The sequence below is a fragment of the Poecilia latipinna genome, unplaced genomic scaffold (assembly GCF_001443285.1).
Source record: "Poecilia latipinna isolate Pla-1442-1.1 unplaced genomic scaffold, P_latipinna-1.0 Scaffold1160, whole genome shotgun sequence".
In the NCBI taxonomy this organism is placed as follows: domain Eukaryota; kingdom Metazoa; phylum Chordata; class Actinopteri; order Cyprinodontiformes; family Poeciliidae; genus Poecilia; species Poecilia latipinna.
Window position 1 is genome coordinate 53742 of NW_015113776.1, and position 21304 is coordinate 75045.

Below are 21304 nucleotides of genomic sequence, written 5' to 3' on the forward strand. Positions count from 1 at the left end.
GCGCCAGTTTGTGGGTGTTTTTTCCCCTCGCTGCAAAAAAAATTGTGGGCAATTTTTTAAAAAAAAAAAAAAAAAAAAAAAAAATATATATATATATATATATATATATATATATATATATATATATATATAAATTTTTTTTTGGTAGTTTTCAAGTGCTTCATCTGTTTAACATTATATATTGATATTGTACTAAAGAGTATCACAATCCACATGTTGGTGTCTGGTGGGCTGAATCCCTGAGCATGCTCAGTTACGCAAAGTGTTTTTTTTCTTTCTTATCTCTGCAGCAACAGTTAGTTTCCTCCCATTTTTTTTTATCTGTCGCTCAGAAGTGACACATATGTGTGCAAATGAGGATGTAGACCTGTTAAAAATGTTTAACAGGACTTATGTAGAGATCGCATTGTGGATATTTATGTAGCATGGGGTTGAATTTTGCAGTTACCTGACATGCAAAGAGACCGGCACTTCTACATGCCTTAAATGATGGAATAACAATATTATTTTTTCGTATGGAAGTATTTTTTTATTCCTGATTTCTTCTAAGGAAGCAAATAAAAAAAACATCTTTACATACTTTATTGCACACACCTTGAACTTTCTCCTATTTTTTTATGTTAAAATAACAATTATCTGCAAAACCGCTCAAGCTTATTGAGCTTGGATGAAGCACATCTGTGAATGTTAATTTTCAAGTCTTGCCAGAAACTCTGAATTTGATTTGGTTCATTACTTTGACTAGGGCATTCAGCTAAGTTCATCTTTTGATCGACTCTAGCTAACTTGTCACTACAAGTTTCTGCACTGGCACAAGTTAGCCATGTTCTTCAGAATATTATATAATATTTTGTCTGTTTTTTTTCTCCAGTGCACTCAGTCAAAGGAGGAGTTCAAGTTAGAAGACCTGAAGAAACTGGAGCTCAGTGAGTGACTGAATGTGGATGACTTCTAATTTATAAGAGCAGCTGTTAAAATGTGGCCATCGATTCCCTTTTCTCAACAGTAATCAAGAACATACTCACCTATAACAAAGAGTTTCCCTTCGATGTCCAGCCAGTGCCATTAAGGTGAGTTTCCATCACTGAATGCTTTATCTATTCGCTGAAATATTTTGGATTTCTTTATTTTCCGATTTGAAGCTTTTTTTTTTTTTCCTACTCTTCGTTAGGAAAATCTTGGCTCCGGGTGAGGAGGAGAACTTGGAGCTGGAGGCAGAGGACGATGCTGCTGCTGGAGCAGTATCGACAGAAACATTCCCACCGAGAGCTGCTCCCGGTACGATTTCTCGCAGAGAAACTGAACAAACAATGGAGAAAATAGCAAAGCTAACAATCCTGACAATGCAGACGGCTTTGGGGGGCTTTAAACATCCTTAACTGGAATTATTCATGACATCGATAAAAAGAATTATTTTAAAATGAAAACTTAAACACAACCTTCAAGCCTCCACAAGCACAGCTTAGTCACTCTTTTGTATCGGAAAACCTTGCGTCACATCTTATGTTACAGGTACTCTGTTGCCACGGTTACCGTCAGAACCCGGGATGACGCTACTCACACTAAGGATAGAGAAAATTGGGTTGAAGGACGCCGGCCAGTGCATCGACCCGTACATGAGCATCAGCGTCAAAGGTAAAGGATTCAGCCGGCATCTTGTTTAACTCAAGGAAACCTCTCTGGGGCTTTGAAAGTGAACCGTCTTCCGGTCCTGAAAACATCCGTTTGTCTCTGTGTGTGTGTGTGTGTGTGTGTGTGTGTGTGTGTGTGTGTGTGTGTTCTGCCGTCAGATGTGAACGGAGTTGATCTGAACCCGATGCAGGACACGCCTGTGGCCACCAGGAAGGAAGACACGTACATTCACTTCAGTGTGGACGTAGAAATTCAGAGGCATGTAGAGAAATTACCAAAAGGTAACGACTGTCATCGTCGTGTCCATTTGCTATTTGCAGCTGATTCAGTGGCGGTTTTTTTTTTTTTTTTTTTTTTTTTGGGTTCATCGCCTGGGACCAATGTTGACATAGAAATTCAGAGCCGTGATTGTAGAAATGGGTGATATGGAATATTTTGTGTTAGTGGTGTGATAATTATTCAAATTATGATAAAAAAAATACTATTTATTATTTCTTTTTTATGTAACCTTATGGCTGCGGCATTAAAATCTTTAGTGTATTAACCTTCCAGTCCAATCAATTTACTTTAGAAGTCAGTTAACAGGGAAAGCTTGTGTTTAATTTAATGTTGTATAAATTCTCTGAGGTTGGATGAATGTTTTAACGGACTTCTTCTAAACCTCCTGTACTGATTTCATTGATATAAAGCTCTAATTTCCCGCAGGAGCAGCTATCTTCTTTGAATTCAAGCACTACAAGCCCAAAAAGAGGTTCACCAGCACAAAATGCTTCGGCTTCATGGAAATGGACGAGATCAAACCCGGACCGATTGTCATTGAACTGTGAGTTTGGCTTTCTTTTCCACTCGTTTTTTTTTTTTTTTTTTTTTTTTTTTAACTTTCCAGAGAGCGATCACGACTTCAACGTTTTTCAGGTACAAGAAGCCAACGGACTTTAAGAGGAAGAAACTGCAGCTGCTCACAAAGAAGCCACTTTATCTTCACCTCCATCAGACGCTACACAAGGACAGCTAAGCCCCGACTCGCCGATTAATCTCACTGCATATCCAGGGAAACGTGGTGTTCCTCCTCATCGCCACATTCAGCAATACCAAATGAAGGCTGAGGTGTGAAGAAAGTAAAAGGATCCGATCTCCTCGCTCGGATTTTATGAATTTAAGTGCATTTTTTTTGTTTTCTGTTACAGGGAGTCCCGTTAATATACTTTAAACCAGCAGAAACATTTTAAAGCAGTTTAAGACGCCCCATGTTCAGTCTTCCACATGTAGCTCTCTGGTTTTTCTTTTCATATGGAGACACTGCAGGTACTTCTGGTTTGTTTTGTTACGTCACAAAACTCTGGACTTAAAAACAAAAAAAAAACAAAAACCCAGCAAATCATTAACTCCTTAATCCAACCACTGTTTTGGGAAAACTTTAATCTGCTTCCTGGAATATTTACAGTAGTTTGTTCGATTTAGCGTTTGTTCTTTGACTGCTGCTGCAGCATATGTCTGGAAAAAGGGTTTAAACTGAGGCATTTAATCGGGATTGATGCCACTGAAGACACACTGCTGGGTTTACACGGAGTCGGCAACAACAGAGGTTTGCGAAACTGTCAAGAGTTTTAGCAGGTTTGGCACAATTCCCTTAAATAATTAGAACATAAAAGCTGCCAGAAGTGTGCAAAACTGTCCTTATCTGTCAGGATTTGCTGTAGCATACTAGAATTGTATGAAACTCCACAATATGTTGGTATTTTTAACTTCTCAAACGGAGATAAACACCTAAGATTATAAAACTTTTCATTATATTAACAGTATGATGCTGTGAAAAAGTATTTCTCCCCTTTCAGAATAGAAAAAAAATGAATTTTTTGAAAAGGAGGCTTTTATTTTATGAAAGGAACAACATATTTCCAAATTAACTAACCAAGGGTTAGAGATATTTGGTAACGAGCAAATATCACTGTGGCCCAAAGAGTTTGAAATTATTAACCGTTATCGGACAGATGTAAAGGACTTTGTTTCACATCTGTCCTGGAGTTTATTTAGTTCAGGATGTTATTTGTCATTTGAAAACTTTTAGCCTACTTCATGTTGTTTGGTTCTGTTAAGGTTTTTTTTTTATGGGTGTCAGGTTTGGGTGCGGTCAGTAAAATGTAGTCAAAATAACTGGTCACAGTCACAACTGGGGGGATTTTCTGCTTTGGAAAGTTTTCTCCCATTAATAAATGAAAAATTAGAAAAAAAAAAGTTCAGTATCTACTCAGGGGGCAAATACTTTCTCACATGTTTTTACTGGAAGTAATTCGGAAACAGGATCCACTAATTGTGCTCCAGTTCTTCAGATTCTACAGTTCATTTATGTTTAAGTTCTAAGGTGTTTAAAACATTGAAATCTGCCTCACAGAAATACCAAACGTTGTCTCTGAATCCTAAAAAAATATCTTGTTTTGAACAACAAACCCAAACTATTTGTTCAGATTGTTGTGGTTTAATATATTTTAAACATACAATGCGATATTTTTTTTTAGTTAATTTGCAAAGCGAAACGTGAAAAGAGGTATGTAAATGAGAAATTTTCTTAATTCAGCATTAAAGCTTCAAGATGGATTCAGTTCAGTTCTACGTCTGAGAAATCAAATGCTTAAAACATTGTAAAGCAGAAAAAGTATTGTTTTTTTTAATCCAGTGGTTTTGTTTGTGCAGTTTTACTTAAATCTGAAGGTTAAATGAAGCTGTGATAAGATGCATCTCTTCACGTGGATGAAGAACAGAATTGTTCAAACATAATCCATTACTTTGTAATGCTATTTAACTTCACTTTCTGTCACATGTACGTGGTTAAAATCTGTAGACTTTATTTTTGTAACATCACTAAAACGAGGACAAACAAACTGTAAGACTGATGGATTAACTGTAAACGTGCATCGGGAACTGTTTGCAATTTTTTTGTTCAAACATTTACAATTATTTTTGATTTATAATAAACTATAACCGAGGCAGTTTGTAATTGCAGTTCTTTGAAAATGTATTTTGCGATCAAAGTCCTCTTGAACCCAGAAAAGTGTATTTACTTCACTGATTGACAACACGGACAGAGTTTCCATTCTTTATTATTAAAAGTTCTAGCCAACATAGTAAAATAAGTTATACATCTGGCCATCGATTTACACATTTCCTTTATACGGTTTGCAATGAATCGACATGTTTGGGGAAGAAAAAGGGATTCCTGAAATGTTATAACTAAAACCTCATGTCTCTTGCTTTTTTTTTTTTTAATAATTTCCACAGGAAACATTAAAAAATATGTCCCTCTAAATCACTTATTTTTAAAAAGATCAACACAACTTGTCTTGCACAATAACCTGCAAAGAAAAGTTCTTAACTCATAAATTTCAGACGCATAATTTCTGATTATGTTTTTTTTTAAAGACCTTATATTTTAATAAACATCATTGCAATTTTGTATGACAGAAAACTGAAAGCCATCATGACCTAATGTTTGGACTTGATTTGTTATCATGTTACTACAGTGAAGCTGCGTTCAGCTCCGTTCCTTAGCGTTTTAAGGCTAGACCATTCCAGGTCTGACTGAATCCTGAGGAGCCTCCTGCTTCTGGTGCGTGTCTGGGGCGGGGCCGCTCTGGGGGCCCGCTGAGTTCTGGAGGTTACCGGGCGGCCCCTGACCAGGATGTGCAGGAAGGGGCGGGCGTCCAGGTGGCGGCACGCCCGGCGGCAGGTCCATGGGCGGGCTGATGTGGTCTCTCGGTCCTGGGAAGCGCATGTCATGAGGGGTGAGTGGACGGGGCCCCAAAGGTCCACGAACACCTGTATGGACAGAACGAGGGAGGAAAAAAAAAATAAAAAAGAGGAACAGCAGAGAAATGAGAGACATGAAAAAAACTTTATATTTTTTATACTTCAGAGTGTCGGTAACTCACTCAATTACCATAGTTGTATAACTACAGCATAAAGAAACATGTTAAAAAACTCAATACCTTGTTCAATTAAATTTTTAAATGGTTTTGCAAATAAAATCTGAAAAATGAGGTGGAGGTTTTATGGAAGAATCTGCTTCAACCAGCTACAGACATTTTTTTTTTCCTTGTTTACAAAAGTTGAGATGCTCAGTCAGACTGGAAGGAGATCTTCCCACAGTTTCTCGTTTGCATTTAATCTGATCTGGCTTTCCAGATGGGACGATTGCCAGATACGCAGTTATAAAACCGTACATCTTTGAAAAGCATGAGTAGAGCCTTCTGCACAATCAACAAGTGGTTTCTGTCTTTTCCAGCAGCCACTGTAGAACGCATACAGCGGTAAAGCAAACTGACAAAATGTCCTGGATCTTCGCGTGGGCTTCTAGGTGACGGGCTACGCTCAGCTGGGGTTGCTAAGTAACGGCACAGTGCATGTGGATTGTGACTTAATCAGTGAAACGGCTCATTTTTCAGACACCAAAAACTGACCAGGTGGCTTTTTTTAAGCACTTGGGTTGTTTTTAGAAATATAAAAACCTGCAAAATGTTAATTTTGATTGAAACAAATTTTAATCTAATGGTACCATTAATCAATAAATTGTTAGCATTCCTAGTATGTGCCGTCCGTTGTTTCCACCCCCTTTAGAAAAAAAGCTAAGTGCTAAAAGATGAAGTAATGTGTAAACCTACCGAGCAGTGGAGGCATCGGTCCAAAATTATGCGGTGGAGGGGGACGGAAGTGTGGTGGTGGCGGGCCTCTTGGATCAGGGCCCAGTCTGGGTTGGAATAAGTGTCCGTTGGCAGGTCGAGGGCCAAACTCCCCGCCCATGGGTCCAGGCAGGGGCATACCTGGGTGTCCGTTGGCCGGCAGAGGAGGGCCGTGGAGTGGGGGGACGTTTGGAGGAAGAGGGCCTGGTGGGAGTGGGTACGGCCCTGGTCTGGGATGCCCGTAAGGCCCGGGTGGAGGGAGACGGACGTTGGGTCCAGGAGGGAGAAAAGGGTCATGTGATCCCGGGCCTGGAGGAGGCCTTTGGACCATCGATCCGGGCGAGTCTCTGATTGGAGAGGTCATGAAGGATCCAGGTCCCTGTAAACGACGGGAGGAAAAACGACATCTAATGTGTGCAGTGAGAAACTTCCAGCGAGATCAGACAGAGTAAAACGTTAGTCGTGCAGAAAAGAGATCCACAGTTATATCCACGAACAAGAGGTGCAGTCAGCTGTTGCTCAATCACATGACCAGTTACCACAAACCATCATCTGGATCAATCAGAAACCCTTTGAAACATCGAGCGCAATTTGGTGCATCATCCGTGAGTGAAACCACAAACTTAGAAAAAGGAAATCTTTGAATGACCCAAAAAGAAAACCAATTCCTTTATTCTCCTCCCGTTCCTAAACCCAGTGTTAGAGAGGAGGAGGAGGAGGAGTTGGCGTGCTTGCATTCACCTTCACACCAAACACCTGGACTGAACCTTTATACTCACTGGCTCTGGACTCTCTGTGGAAGCCACAGCCTGACTTTCTGTTTTTATCTGTGGATCTATCACTTCAGTCTGTTTTGGAACAAGGACATTCACAGCTGAAACTTCTTTAGGAGCCTTTTATGTGCAAACGGAGAAGAAATGTAGTTGTTACATCTGAATAACAAATGACTTACAGATCCGTCTGGGTTGGCGGGAGAGGAGCTTCTTGGGCCCATCATGTCTGAAAGATGAACAACCGAGTCTCAACAGATTTAAAGCAAACATAAACGATGTGACGTTAAAGCTTTCAGAACACACACCCATGCCTGGGACGTGTTTGCTTTCAGAGTAGATGCCGTGTGGATCAGATGGAGGTCGAGGGCCTGAATGGAGGAAAACAAAACAAAGAGAGAATGAATAAAGAAGGTGAAGCACCTGCCATGTAGCCAGCAAGTTTCACAACATGGAAAAAAGAAAGGAGGTTAGGATCAACAACTGCGACACATTTGTGCCAAAATGTAACATTTTTCCAGACTTGAATTTCCAGATGGATGAACAAACTGATGAATGGAGAAAAAGATTGATGGTGGGATGGATTTACGTATTTACAAATTGATGGTTGGATATGTTTTTCCCTCCAGGAAGTCGGAACTATTAAAACTAAAATCACTCATCGGTCGCAAATCTGACCAATCATCTTAACATTTTCTGTATTTCTGACCAATCGCTGTAACTCACTGATATTTTGACCAATGCCAGTACATCCTATTAAGCTTGTTAACAAGAATACGAATATTGTTAGCAATTTCACATCCCTTGCTAGTTAGTTAATGGCAGGAATAAACCCAATCCTCTTTAATTTCTGAACTCACTGTTGCTTTCCACATTTTTAAAAGAAATCTTTGTCACAATTAAAAGACGAAAAAGTCAAAACCGCAACATTTTGTAAAAAGTGCTGCAAAATCAGTAAATTTAGGATGCAAAAAAATAAGAAACATTGTAACATCCTAGAGGGACTGATATATGAAAAGATAAGTAAATGGATGGACATTCTGCAAAGAGGAAGGAGAAATAAAGAGATGGATAAAAACATTTAAGACTATAGAAAACAGTTTGGAAAAACTAACATTTTTCAAATCTTTGTCACCATACTTATCTAAACCTTGAAAATCCTTAAATTTCAGGCTTTATCACACAAGATAGGAACCCTGTTACCTTCATTTTAAAGAAAAAAGTCTAAAGATTTAACACAGAGGGATAATCTTCTCGTGTCCCCTGCTGATAATGAGAGAGCTACAAAGATGCAATCAAATCAACTGCAACACACTCATAAAAAACACTTTGTAACAGGGAAATTTTCTGATGGTTTAGCCAAAATGAATAAAAATAAAAGGCAGGCACCAGGAAGGAAATAAGTGCAGGATGCAACGCAAACAAGAAGGAAAGTAAAGTATCGAGGTGAAAGCTGAAAAGGAAAAAGTAAAGTGTGAAAAGGGAAAGAGGTTTAAGGCGTTGTGAAGAGATGAAGTCCAGCTTTGGTGCAAATTAAAGTAGGTGAAGAGATCCACTTGGACTCACCATACGGGTCAATTCTTCGCCCTACGGGGGCAGAAGGAGGGCGCCTGGGACCCTCGATCATTATAGGAGGGGACGGAGCACCCCCACTCACAGGGGAGGGTCCATATGAATCACCTGTTATGACCAAACCATCAGCTTACTGAAAGAAGAGAAACTGCTGATAATACACCTCAATAAGTGTTGATATTCCAGGATCTCCCAGACAAGATGGAGTCCACTTATTTAGACAAAAAAAAAAGAACAACAGGAAATGGCATCCTCTCGTTTTGTTTCTGTGGAATAAAAGTGTTGTGGAGAATAAACAACAGAAAGGCGGGATGTACCTTGACGAGGACCTGGAGGCTGACCGGAGTTCGGCCTGAACAGCGGCGCGCGGCGCTCATTAAGCTGCGATGTAAGTATGGCCAATCTGTCAAATTAGATTAGAAATCATCATCAACTGCAGGTTGGATTAACATAATTGTTTCAAACTAATTTATCTTATGGAAGAAGAAGAAAAAAAGTGTGCTAAACCAAAATAACTTGATAATTTTAACAACTCCTCACTCATTGCTTTGTCCAGCTTTCTGGCTACAAGCCAGATCAAATTCTGATTATTCCCAATAACTGAATTCAATTCATTCAATACTCACTTTTCACGCAGCTTTGAGGATTCTACCTTTTCTTGACTTAGAGCTCGCTCAGCATTGCGAGCATTCACCTGCAGACAACACTGAGAATTACTGTGGAGCCAAATCACAATAAATCGCTTTTTACAAACACTAACAATCTAGAATGCATGGCAAAAGTTTTAACACATTTTTACATATTTTCTGGTGTAACACAGTCTTCCAATGTGAGGCGTGGACTTGCACAGCTGATTGTTTAAAACATGGTCAATAAATACAATCCTTCACAAAACCACAGAATTAAAACAGGGTGAGGATTTAACAATAAACCAGTGCAACTAAAAATCTCTAAAATCTTTAGTTGTAAGCTGACAAAATGTGAAAGTTTAAGTGATATGAAAACATTTCTAGTTTTTTCTAATTTCTCTAAGTATGTGAATTCTCTGTAACTTACCCAGTTGGAATGAGTTTTGTTTTCCTGCTCTTTTATCTAAAAACGATACAACAAAATAAAACATGTTTTATTAATAACCATGTTATGGCTTTTTTTTTTTTTACGCATTACTTTCATTACACGTTAACAACTCTACCTGCTCTTTATAGACCTCCTCTGTCTTCTTCATCTGCTCCTCCATCTCATTAATGCGCTGCCTTAAAAGTTTCACCTGCTCCTCGGCTTCCACAGCTTTTCCTCCCACCTCAGACAGCAGATTTTCTTTGCTGCGCCGCTCCAGCTCCTCCTTTGTCAACCTCCTGTGCAGCAACAGATTCACGATCCCATCAGCAAATAATAACTGCTCCACATCTCAAACCATAGTTTCCAAAGAAGAAACCAACATATTCACATATTCCGGGCAGCTTGGTTTAATAACCGGACAGATGACTGCTGCAGGTTTTACTTACTGCTGCAAGGCATTTTCCTTCTGCTGATACATTTCAACCATGATTTCATTTTTCTGCTGCAGGATCTTGTACTGGTTCTCAATCTGACTCTTCTCACTTTTGAGGGCTCCGATTGAATGTTCCAGCTCCTGGTGTTTTTCTGTTTGCAAAACAAAGCTGCATTATTCAATGTGAAGCATTTATGCTGTTATGCCAACAATTGTAACACAAATTGACACTTTAGAGAACTTATTTTAGGACAGACCCTCAAGTTCCTTTCTAGATTTTTCTTCATTGAGGAGTTTTGCCATGAAGCGGTCGCGCTCTTCTTCGATAACTGTGAGAGTTGTCTGGACCTTTCAGGGAAAGAAGAAATTAAAAATGCTCAATCCTTAAAGCAAAATGTCTGCTAAAGCTACAATGACATGTGAAAGAGTTGGATCTTAAATCTTACCCTGGTAACATCCATCATTTGCTTGATTCTGTTTTTTATGGCCATTTTCTTATCAGCTGATGACATGGAAAAAAACAAAACATAATTAGTAGAAACTGAAATATATCTGAAGGATTTAAGTTAAAAACTTTTAAAACTTTTTTTTTAAGTGACAAGCTTACCAGGTGCAACTTCACCATTTGCCAAAACACTGGTTTCACCTTTCTGCAAATCGCAAGCATCTAGGTCTGCCAGAAGTTCAGACAGAACCTAAGGGAAAATTATTTTTGCTTGTGGTTAGTTTTTTTTAAAATTAATATTAATATTATTTGTAAATGTACAGAAAGATTTTGGGTCAGCAGACAAACCTCCACATTGTGATCTTTGAGCACCACAGAATCCTCCAGTTCTTTATGGGACTTTTGATAAACTTTTATCTTCTCATTCAGCTCCTTATGTTTTTCCTCCCAACCCTTAATGGTCGTTTTAAGCTGCAGGGATGAGAAACGTCAGGGGAGAGCTCAGAAAAATCTGCTCTACAAACTGATTTGAAGTGTGTTCAACGTGTCTCACCGTTTTATTCTCTTCCTTTAAAGCTGCAAACTCTTTCTGGAAACATTTGTGTTGCGCATTTCGTGCATCTTCTCGAATCTTGGCTTCATCCAAAAGAATAGTCGTCTATGACAAAACAAATATGGGTTTAAAACATGTTTGAAGTAAGAAACTCTTCAGATGTAAAAAAGTATGATGTAAGCATCGTACCTTAGCTAGAGCTTCCTGGATCTTTTTCCGGCTGACCTGCAACTTTTCATTTGCCTTCTCTAATTTTTCTAGCTGTCGTATAAAAAAAACACATTGCATCGTTTTCTATTTGTGAACGGCACAAATTTGTTGTTTTAATTAATTAATAAGATGAAAAAGAAGGATAAGCTACCCTGCTGTCATTCTGGAGAGAGATCGCTCGCTCTTCCTCTAGTAGCTTCAAGTATTTGTTCTTCTCTTCTGCCATCTGTTCGTTCATCTTGTCGGCTTCGACAACTTTGCTCTGCAAAAGGCAACAAGAGAAAGTTGGATGACCTAAGAAATTTTATTTTTTACAGCTGTAACAATCTGTGCAAAAGTTACTTTATTTTATCAAATGAGCCAGCAAAGAAAAAAAAACTGACTCCTAAAATAAACTAATGTCGCCCCAATCTTAAAGGCACAAAATAGACCCAATTTCCCTTACCTCCAACGCTTGCATCCTTTTCATAGTGCAGCTCACAGTTGCCTTTGACTGTTTCTGATTTTCTTTCAGTTGTTCAGTCTTTAAAAATGAGAAAGTATAATTAATACAATTCTTCCAAGTAGTTTTATGATACCACATGATAAATATGATGCAGCTCACCTGCTTTTGGAGTTCAGAAATCTTGGCAAGAGCATCACTCTTATCTTTAATGAGTGTTTGGATTTTATCCTTGAGCTTTTTCTCATCCACTTGTTTTCCACATAGTAAAAGTATAAAATCAGTAACGTTTAAACAAATGAATTGTGAGACAAAAAAAAGAGATAACAACCCAGACTTACCAAGGTATTTACTCTTCTTCACCTAAAAGAAATGTGAATATAAACATCAAAAGTCTTATTAATTACTATGTGAGCACTAAAGCATACATTACCATAAACTGGGTAAGAAGATCCTGTTTTTGTATTATTTATGAATATTTTACCATGCACATGTAAGTCATATTTTTGCTGTTATTAAATTAAGCAGACATAAGAGAAAAACATATTCAATCACTTACTGCCAATACTGTCCTCCAGAAGAAGATGGTGAAGGTAAGCACTCCAATCAAAGCTGTAACGACGACAGCTTGCCAAGGACAGCCAAACATCGTTTCCCCGGGCTTCCACTCCTCTGGCAGCAAAGAAATCATCTGAAGCACAAAAACAAGACAGAAAGGCGAAAATTAAGCTTGGAAAAGGATGATTTAGGAAAGAAAAACAAAGCTGTGTAAGAAGGAAAACAGATAATGCGTTGCATTTGAATCGTAATAGGAAAACCCATTGTCTCACTTTTTCTGCCCCATCTGATGTGTGATGCTTCAGACTCACTTTGACAACTGAATATCTGAAGTACTTTTGCTCAGCCTACTGTAAGGAATTTTATGAGATGCCAATAAAAATATGCTAGCACAATATCAATTTAGTGTTAAACTGATTTTAAGACTCAAATTTCCACAGCAAAAATCCAAGCCAAGCCTAACAGAAAAGGGGTATTGTACAAAGCTCTTAGAGAATAAAATCAAATGAAATAGAACTACATGTGGGATTTGAGAAGATTTAATGATCTTAATTTCTAGAAAATGAAAAACTGATGTAAAATAGTTCAAGTACATGAGAACGAAATTGTTTGTTTACAGGAAAAACGTGGGACGAAATGGTAATGAGAAGGTAATGGAGGCACCATTTAGTAAACAAGAGGACTGACCAAAAGCTTAGAAAAACAAGTTAACATACAGAACATCTTTATGAAATGTTTACAGGTAATGTTATACTAAGATTGTATTTATTAGCTGAACTTTGATCAACAAACAGGAGTTCATTAGAGGTAGGTGTCCACTACATTCACAAGCCAGTCTTATGGCATTATCAGACTATTAAGAATCAATATTTGGCTAATTGGATAAAGCTTCACTGCCTTAAATGTCCAAATCTATTACAGATTTAAATGAACGAGACGCTGAACCTTAAACAAAACTAAACATTGCAATTGCATGTTTAATATTTTGTGCAGCCGCAATAACAAAAGTAAAAAATTATTAAAGTGTTTCTCAATCATTTTGTGCAGAGATTAAATTAAACAAAAAACAATTAGACTTAGTTACTTTGCAACTCGTTTCCTGTGAGGTTCAACATCCTGTATTCAGCCCGCTTTATCTAAAAGCAATCGTTTAATGTTGAAATTGTTCTAATAGGAAGCTGAATTACCCTCAGAGGGAACTAATCCAGATGAAACATGATCAGAGCCAAGATAAACAACGTCTAAAATTGAGGTCAAGCTCGATGAGTAAATTCATCTGCAGATAACATCCACCTCCTCAATTAGCAGCGAGCTAGAAGAGCATTTTAATTACCTTCTATCTGTGGTCAATTCAACACAGTCACTTACATGTTGCAGCTCCTTTAGTAGTAACACGTATATATGATCTTGTTCCGTTACAGGTGGTCTCGGTATTGTATCACCCTCCATGGCCATGTCGAAACAAAACGGGAACTAGCCAAACACTGTTTGACATACACCGGCTAGCTTGTTAGCTACAGCTGAAGTAATCTGTTTAAAAGATAGCCCTTAGCTTTCAAGCTCAGTTCGCCCGGAAAAAAATATGATAAAGCCTAAAAAAATATTGAAGATCCTAAAAAGGTAGACAGGCGAGTAACAAGCCCGCAACAACAGCCTGCTAAAGGTGTGTATCAGCTGTCATTCAGGTATTTAAAAACAATACAGTGGTTAGCTTAGCTGGGAGCCCGAACACGGCTAAGAGTTTAACAAAAAACGTAATAAATGAGCTAAAATAATCCGACAGAAGGGAGTCTACAACACAGCGGTATATAATGAGGACTGTATTCCAAAACAAGGCCCGTCAGTGCTGCTCTGAGAGCCAGCTCAGCATCGGCTGTGTTGAACTTCAGCCTACACCGCGACACAAGAGGGGGAGGGCCGTGCGGCGTTCAGGGGAAATCGGAGTTCAAAACTTTGATACGTTTTCTGCATGAACTGAAGATTACAACAACACGGTTCTATAAAAAAGTTAAATCTGTGGCAAAACTTTGGAATGTAATGCTTTGAGGGAACATATACAAACTACAGTTTCCATAATAACTATTAAATGCAAGTAGAATCTTTTGGAAATATGACAACTTCTGAACTAAACACCATAATGACTAGACAACAGCTTTAGATTATTTTCATTCAAAGTGTTTAACTGATTTTGTTTCGATAAAATTCAAAGATAGATGGTAATTACTTTAACATTTCTAATAAGTTAATTCTTTGTTGAGCTGTGTAAGAAAAGTTTTTAATAATAAACGCAATAAAGAAAAAAAATGGTTTAATAGTTCTTGTGTTTTTCTGCAAGATCTGCTTAGGACATCTACAACAGAATTGCACCAAAGGTACAATGTTGTTTTTAGCTTTAAACTGAGTACTTTATATTTTTAATAGCCATCTACTTATGTTTATTTACTATGTTCATGAAAAGGGCTCATTCAGTTGCCCTAATTTTACAAAATAGTATTTCCCTTCTTATAAAAGTTGTTTTCTCTGGAATACTGAAATAGAAATGCATTTCAGTTTAAGTTTCAGAGTTTGAGTTAGAACTCCAAATAGATTGTTTTTAGCTTTCCAGATCAGCTCCAAACGTATTCAGGAAACCCAAGAAACCTTACAGATGTAGCTTAAATATAATATGTGACACTAGCAACATATATGAACTTACCACAGTGGTCCACTCCACAGTTTTATTCTTGATTACTGAGAAGATGCAACACATGTAAACAGTTCCAGTTGTAAACAATCCCAATTCTTCCTCAGGCTTTTCTGTCACCGTCTCCATAGAGTCCACGGATCCTGACAGAAGTTAATATTAAGTTGCATCAGGTTATCTGTTTCATGAACTGATTAGGTACATCTATTAGATCACTTAGAAGTTTGGTCAAATTTGACTCCAAGTTTATGGCTATAATAAAATGAAGAACTATCGAGCCTTAATATCACATACTGAGTTTATTATTCTAAGACAATACAAGAGACTACTAACCTGAGGGATGATGTTCAACTTCAGCCTCAACATCCACATCCAACTTATAGTCAGGGGTGGGTGGAGTGACCGTTTCCTCTTCGTCCGACACAGTGAGGCTTGACTGGTCTTTGTTTTTATCAGAGTCTTCAGCATCCTTCTCCGGGATCATGTTTTCCTCATTCCAAACCACCTGCTCCTCTTTATTCTTAGTCGACTCCTCTTCCAGATCTTCTGCTACTGTCAGATTATATTCTTCATCAGTTTCTGGCACATTGTCAGACTTTTCTTCAACAATGGGAGGCGTCTCTTCTGCAACATTGGAGGGAGGTTGGTCTGTGGAGCAGAAATGGACAAACGTTCTTTCAGATTTGTCTTCGCTACTGACAACTGATGCTCCAGCAATCATTTAGGCATTTATTTATGTAAATTTGGGTACATTATTGACTTAAATCTGATAGTTTTTCAGTTTGGTTTGGTAATAAAAGGAAAATCATCACTGCAGGTGCTGTTTTTTTCTTTGGGCCTCAGTGGTTCAAAGTCTTATAACAGTTCTGATTCCAGCACATAAAAAAAATAAAAAATACTAGTTTTTCCATTCCTGAGGTGAACTGCGCACCCAATAAAAGAAGAAACACCATGTTGGCAGTAAAGTGGCATTCTAGTTGGATGAGTTATTTGAAATATCCGGCTGCCCGCTGTAGACCACAATTGCTTTTAGCTGTGTGAAAATTAATTCCAGATAGAACAGGATATTGGTCTCAATGGTTTTAGAAAGATGACTCAGTCAGATGGGAGATTACAATCTCCCATCTGACTTTATTAAATACAGAGAAGATTACGTTGCAACAACAGATTAAAAAAGCTAAAAATCAAACCTACCATGTGTGCTCTCTAGTGGTGTTACTGGTGTTGCTAAAGGTGCACTATCACTGGTTGTTGAGTACTTTTGGCGTAGGCTAAAAGCAAGTTCCTGAAAGTCATCAAGCATTTCAGTTTCCTCATCCAAACTACTTGTGTCCGCCTGGTGCTTCTCGTCTTGTTTTTTTTCCCGGCTGTCGAGCATCTTCTCAATCTCGTCGAGGATAGTGTTCTCTGAAGCCTCCAGGATGTTCTCGAGAGTACTTTCGACATCTTGCGTGGCATCTGTCTGCGACAAGCGAGTAGCCTTTAACTCTGTGTCCAGATCAGCAAACATGGCTTCCACTTTGAAGAGATTTTTGAGTCCCAAAAGCTTTTGGATGTGCTCCATTTTCTCCTCTGTGAAGTGCTCTCTAAGCAGGGACAGCCTCATTATATTTTCGCTGTATTCTGGCTCTTCAGCCGACTCTGCTAACTGAGTTGTTTCCTCCGTGGGTTTTTCATCGATAACATCATCCGATTGAGCAGATAAAAGTGCATTTTCATCCTCAAGTAACTCCTCTTTTTCTTCATTAATCTCTTCATCAGTCCCTGCATCTTTTTCATCTTCTTCCTCCTCTGTATGTGGTTGCTCATGAATCTCTTCTTCTTCCACAGATACTAATGTCGGGCTTGTATTACTTTCAACATATGTCACTATGTTGTCATCTATCTGATCTGGTTTCTCATGGGTTATTAAGTGCTGGTCAACAGTGACATCGGACTCATTAGATTGCTTCAGCTCAGAAGATTGGTCCGGGACTTTTTCACTTTCAGTAAGACCCAATTCCTGCTCGGACGTGGTTCTGCTTTCATCTGACACACCGTCTAAAAGTTGTTCTTCCACAACAGTTTTCTCCTGTATGTCATCATCTGTTTTGCTAATTTCTGGATCCTCTAACTCATCTTCATCTTCAGGTGTTCCATCGACTGATTTATCATCATCAGGAGTGCTTACAAGATCATCCTTTAATACCGGCTCTTCTGACGGACTACTCTCCTCTGTTTCATGGGGTTCTGGCTCACTGGAGGAGTCTGATGCTTCGTCCTCCTGTTCCATCTCATCCTTGTGTTCACTCACTTCTTGATCACCTACATTTCCATCAAACGAAAGCTTCTCAGGATCGTTTTTTGTTTCGTTAATTTCTTGCTCCACAGAGTTGGATTGATGGGGATCTGGAGGAGGTGGTTCCATGTCTTCTGGATGTTTTTGATTGTCTGGTAAAAGGGGTTCCGTCTCAGTTTTCTCAAAACTCTTCTCAGGTTCTGCAGCAGCTTCCTCTGTCTCACCCTCGTCCTCATCCTCGTCCTCATCCTCGTCTGAACTCACATCTTCTCCTGTGGTTTCTCCTCCCGTGACAACTGAAAATACTGCATCTCCAAGTGAAGTCCACAAGTTTTTCTCCTCTGTGGCGTTTGGTTCTTCTTTTTGTGCTGGTGGAAGTTTCTCTTGCTCTTTTGGAGAATCCATTTCCAGAGTGTCTGCGGGTTCCTCCAAGAAGGAAAGCAGTGGAACCTCCTCTTTACGTTCTTCTGGATGGTTTTGTAGATCTTCGCTGTCCTCCTCTTCATACGGAGTAACTTTTGTGGTGATCTCTTCTTCTGTGACGACAGCATCAAAAGTCGTTCCAAGGGTGGGTTTCAACTGTGGGATCTGCACTCCTTCAGAAACCGTCACCGGAGCAGACTCCACATCAGATTCATCTGTGGTTTCACTACTTTCTGGCATAATTTGCACAGGAGACTCTGTCACATTCTGTTGCTGAACTTCCTCGTCCTCTGTTACAGGCACAGTGGCTGTATTAGACCCTTCGTCTTTCAATGAAGATGAATCTGTCGAAGTGTTTATTTCAAGTTTAGGCAAAGAGGCACTTTGGTCTTCATGAAGCTCCTCTGACTTATCAACCTGTTCAGTGTGTGTGCCAATCTCAGTCACTTCCTCTACTGATGGCTTAGTTTCTTCCTCAATGCTCTCTGTGTCTTTTCCTGTTGTTCCATTATTCTCGCCATCATTCTCCTCGACAGACAGGCCTAAGAGTAGGTCTATGTCGTAAGAGTCAAACTTGTCATATCCAGTGTCAAAACAGACAAAATCTGTTTCCTAAGAGCAAGCATAAATGAAAATTAAAATACATACTATGCTTTGCATTATTAGATATTGATCCAGTAATTTAACATGCACAATATCTTCACATACCTCTGCTTTAATTTCAAGTTCTTTTTTTGTATAAAGGTGGTTTACAGCTAGAAGGTCCTTTGGGAAATATCCAAAGTTGCTTCCGACCTTTCGAGAAGAAATGGTTTTCTGTATTAGAACAATTTAAGCAAGAAAGTGATCATACATTAAACACAGTATACTCACACTTCCTGCCCATAGGTCAGCCCTTTTTCCGGACAGCTTATAGTATACATATATAGTTTCAGATTTCTTAAATGAAAGGAACCGACAATCAGGTCCTGAGAAATCTTTTACAGCTTTTCCCCGGCAAAGAAGCACTGGAAAAGAAAATGATACATATTTCAAGGATGCATATATTACTCAACTGACATAAACTGCAAATAACAGTCCATCTACTGACAGGCGTGCCATTTAGGAAACTGCAATTCTTAATGAAGTAAAGAATGAATCTGCAAAGCCAGATGGTGATGAACTGGCAAGACATTTAATCAACCCCGCCATCCCATTTAAAATTGAAAGTAGAAATGAGCCGGAAAAGTGAAATTTAATGTTTTATGAGACGAGATAGTTTCCTGTTGTGATAAGCCACAAATTAAAAGATTACCAATCCTTTGATTTGGTGGCTTAACAAACTAGTGTGTCATTTTCCTCTGAACGAAATCACATATAAACTCAAGAGTGAATTTGCTGGCCAGTCAAACACCGCAATTTCTTGGTAGAGAATTGTACTTTTGGTAGCGTGGGCACCTGTAAAGTCCTGCAGGAAAAAGAAATCAGGATCTCTGTAAAGCTCATCAGCAGAGGATAACGAAGTGCATTAAAATTCCCAGATAAACTGCTGTGCCGACTTTGGATAAAACATAGCAGAAATAACAGCAGCAGTAGATGGCACAGCTTCTAACATCATCACTGAACTTGGAGACTTCACACAACACTTCAAAACAACTTGGACTCTGAGCCTTTCCACTCATTCTCCAGGATCTTTCTTTCCAAATGAAATGCAAAATTTGTTTCATCTAATAGAAAGACTTTAGATTACTGTGTAACAGTTCCTTTCTCTCTTTAGATCAGACAAAACACTTCTAATCCGTGGGATAAGAAGTGTTTGCATTAATGGATTGCATTAATGCATTGCATTAAAAATCCTTTTTTAAACAGTTGTTACATAATATTCTAACCTTGGTATGTTTATAAGCCAGAATTTTCCAAATAAACAGCAATAAACACTGATATTAATACGTTTAACTCTTTATATTTAATTATTTAAAATAAATATAAATTTCATTTATACTCTAATGTTTCGACACGCAACTGCATAAACTTAGCAGTGAAGTCAAACGGCTGTTTGGACCGAGTATGGCAGTAACGTGAGCTTCTCAAGCCGGCCGGTGGCTAATTTTTGAGCTAACGTATTTTTGAGCTAACGTTAGCGAGGCAGGCCGAAGCCACCAGGAAGGCAGCCAAAACAACCCGAGTCCGCCCAAACTGTCCCTATTAAGCTACTTTTAATGTCTATCATATCCGCTTTTCGCGGTGTATGTCACAGTTAAACTGAATAACCGCAAGAGGCAGTCAAGGTCGCAAATATCGACTGGCAACAAGTGAAGAGATAAGGTTCAGTTTATGGCTAACTGTAGTATCGGGATGAAGGGGAGGCGACAGGACGCATCCCTGAATTTCTCCAAGACAGCAAACTTACTGCTGCACTCCTTGTCGGCGCATCTTTTAAAGTCGGAGAACCTCTTCTCCAAAGCTGCGGTTGAAATAAAGTTAAATAAAAGTAGTAAAAAACCCTGTCGGTAAAAGTGTTTTGCTGCCATGTTGGCAGTTTTGTTTGCCTGGCTTCTTGACTCCTCCGCTCGCTGGAGCATGAGCATTGGCTGGGCAGCAGGAGCCGACACGTCAGCAGATCAGATCCGGCTGCGTGTAGGCAAGGGTGGGCTTTCCCAGGATCTGAGGATGGATGTGTGGCTGCCCCAGGTGACTCCAGGAAAAACAGTGCAGGTGGAGAAAAGAGTCAGCACATGGGAAGTGAAGGCTGCTCTACAAGTTTTAAAACGGGAACTTCTTGTTTTTCCCCCCGCTCTCATTCAGATGTGATGCATTTCTTGGATCCTCCTCCTCAAATCTGTTTTATTTCCTTTGAAAAGATCTTGAATCATTCCAGTAACTTCATCTTTGTGGGGGAGGTATTTGTATACTGGTGCTTGAAAGTGCAAAAAAGAAAACAGCCATCATGAATTATACCTTCTAACACCTGGATTATCTCTTTAGAGAGTGGAAAGCATTGAATCTTTAATTTTTTTGGATACATCACAAACTTTAATGGTTTGTATGCAAGTTTATTTTTTATGCAAGTCAAAAACCCCAAAAGTGTGGCATGCATCTGTTAAAACATCCAGAGGCCACCACTTTACAACTACCATTTGAGTACATTGCTTCCCAAAAGTGTACACACTTGTGTTAAAATGACAGGTTTGGGAGACTTAAACATTCACATTCAGAGCATGATGAATAATGCAAACCTTTCTACTTTAATGTTGCACAATTCAATTGGGGGTGGGGGGGAGTGGACTGTAAAATACAGAGTTCAAAAAGCACAATAACCTGGTTGCATGATTCATCGTTCAGACATTAGCTAAGCCTTTCCAAAATTCTACCTTTTTTTGGTGAAATCATTCTTTTTTTTATTGTGGATATAGTTGAATTCACTGGGACACTGTTTGTATGAAGTTATTTGGGTGATATGTGCTGTTTTTGTGATCAAGAGCACATTTTGACTTTGCGAGCGACATCTATTTTGGTTTCAAAAGAACGTAACAGTTTTCCAAAAAGCTTCAGGGAGATTTTTTCAGGCCTGGATGTTTTCTTTGGGAAACATGC

At 38.9% G+C, this 21304-nt stretch overlaps 2 protein-coding genes across 5 annotated transcripts in view; one reads left to right on the forward strand and one right to left on the reverse strand.

The window, feature by feature from the left end:
• aida (axin interactor, dorsalization associated) overlaps positions 1–2792 on the forward strand; it is a 7716-nt gene extending 4924 nt beyond the window's left edge. Inside the window, exons 4-10 of the mRNA XM_015053111.1 lie at positions 872–926; positions 1007–1070; positions 1172–1278; positions 1513–1635; positions 1791–1913; positions 2338–2455; positions 2548–2792. Coding sequence (XP_014908597.1) covers positions 872–926; positions 1007–1070; positions 1172–1278; positions 1513–1635; positions 1791–1913; positions 2338–2455; positions 2548–2647 — 690 coding nt within the window. The 3' untranslated portion in view covers positions 2648–2792. The remainder of the gene's footprint in view (positions 1–871; positions 927–1006; positions 1071–1171; positions 1279–1512; positions 1636–1790; positions 1914–2337; positions 2456–2547) is intronic.
• A 937-nt stretch (positions 2793–3729) lies between these two features.
• On the reverse strand, positions 3730–20450 carry mia3 (MIA SH3 domain ER export factor 3). Of its 4 annotated transcripts, none has more exons than XM_015053107.1 (28): positions 20121–20450; positions 18605–18738; positions 18440–18526; positions 16225–18343; positions 15364–15678; positions 15046–15173; positions 12349–12480; positions 12131–12152; positions 11952–12040; positions 11793–11870; positions 11499–11609; positions 11327–11398; positions 11138–11242; positions 10933–11055; positions 10747–10834; positions 10586–10641; positions 10397–10487; positions 10153–10291; positions 9840–10002; positions 9704–9739; positions 9274–9341; positions 8965–9050; positions 8642–8755; positions 7384–7446; positions 7258–7304; positions 7085–7153; positions 6288–6684; positions 3730–5445 (listed from the first exon to the last, which is right to left on the reverse strand). In XM_015053107.1, the coding sequence occupies exons 1-28, from the start codon at positions 20296–20298 to the stop codon at positions 5189–5191; spliced, it is 5367 nt and encodes a 1788-aa protein (XP_014908593.1). In that variant the 5' UTR covers positions 20299–20450; the 3' UTR covers positions 3730–5188. The 4 variants fall into 4 exon arrangements, with proteins under 4 accessions (XP_014908593.1, XP_014908592.1, XP_014908595.1 ...); XM_015053106.1 differs by having other exon boundaries at positions 15043–15173; XM_015053109.1 differs by lacking the exon at positions 8642–8755 and having other exon boundaries at positions 15043–15173.
• Positions 20451–21304: the final 854 nt, after the last annotated feature.

Bases quoted from the DNA above. Each gene is read 5' to 3' on its own strand.
- mia3 (XM_015053106.1), bottom strand. From the start codon at position 20,298: ATGCTCATGCTCCAGCGAGCGGAGGAGTCAAGAAGCCAGGCAAACAAA. The intron at 11,243-11,326 runs GTACGATGCTTA...GTTTTGTCATAG, and splicing joins TCCAGGAAGCTCTAGCTAAG to ACGACTATTCTTTTGGATGA. The intron at 9,051-9,273 runs GTGAGTATTGAA...CTAATTTGACAG, and splicing joins TCCTCAAAGCTGCGTGAAAA to ATTGGCCATACTTACATCGC.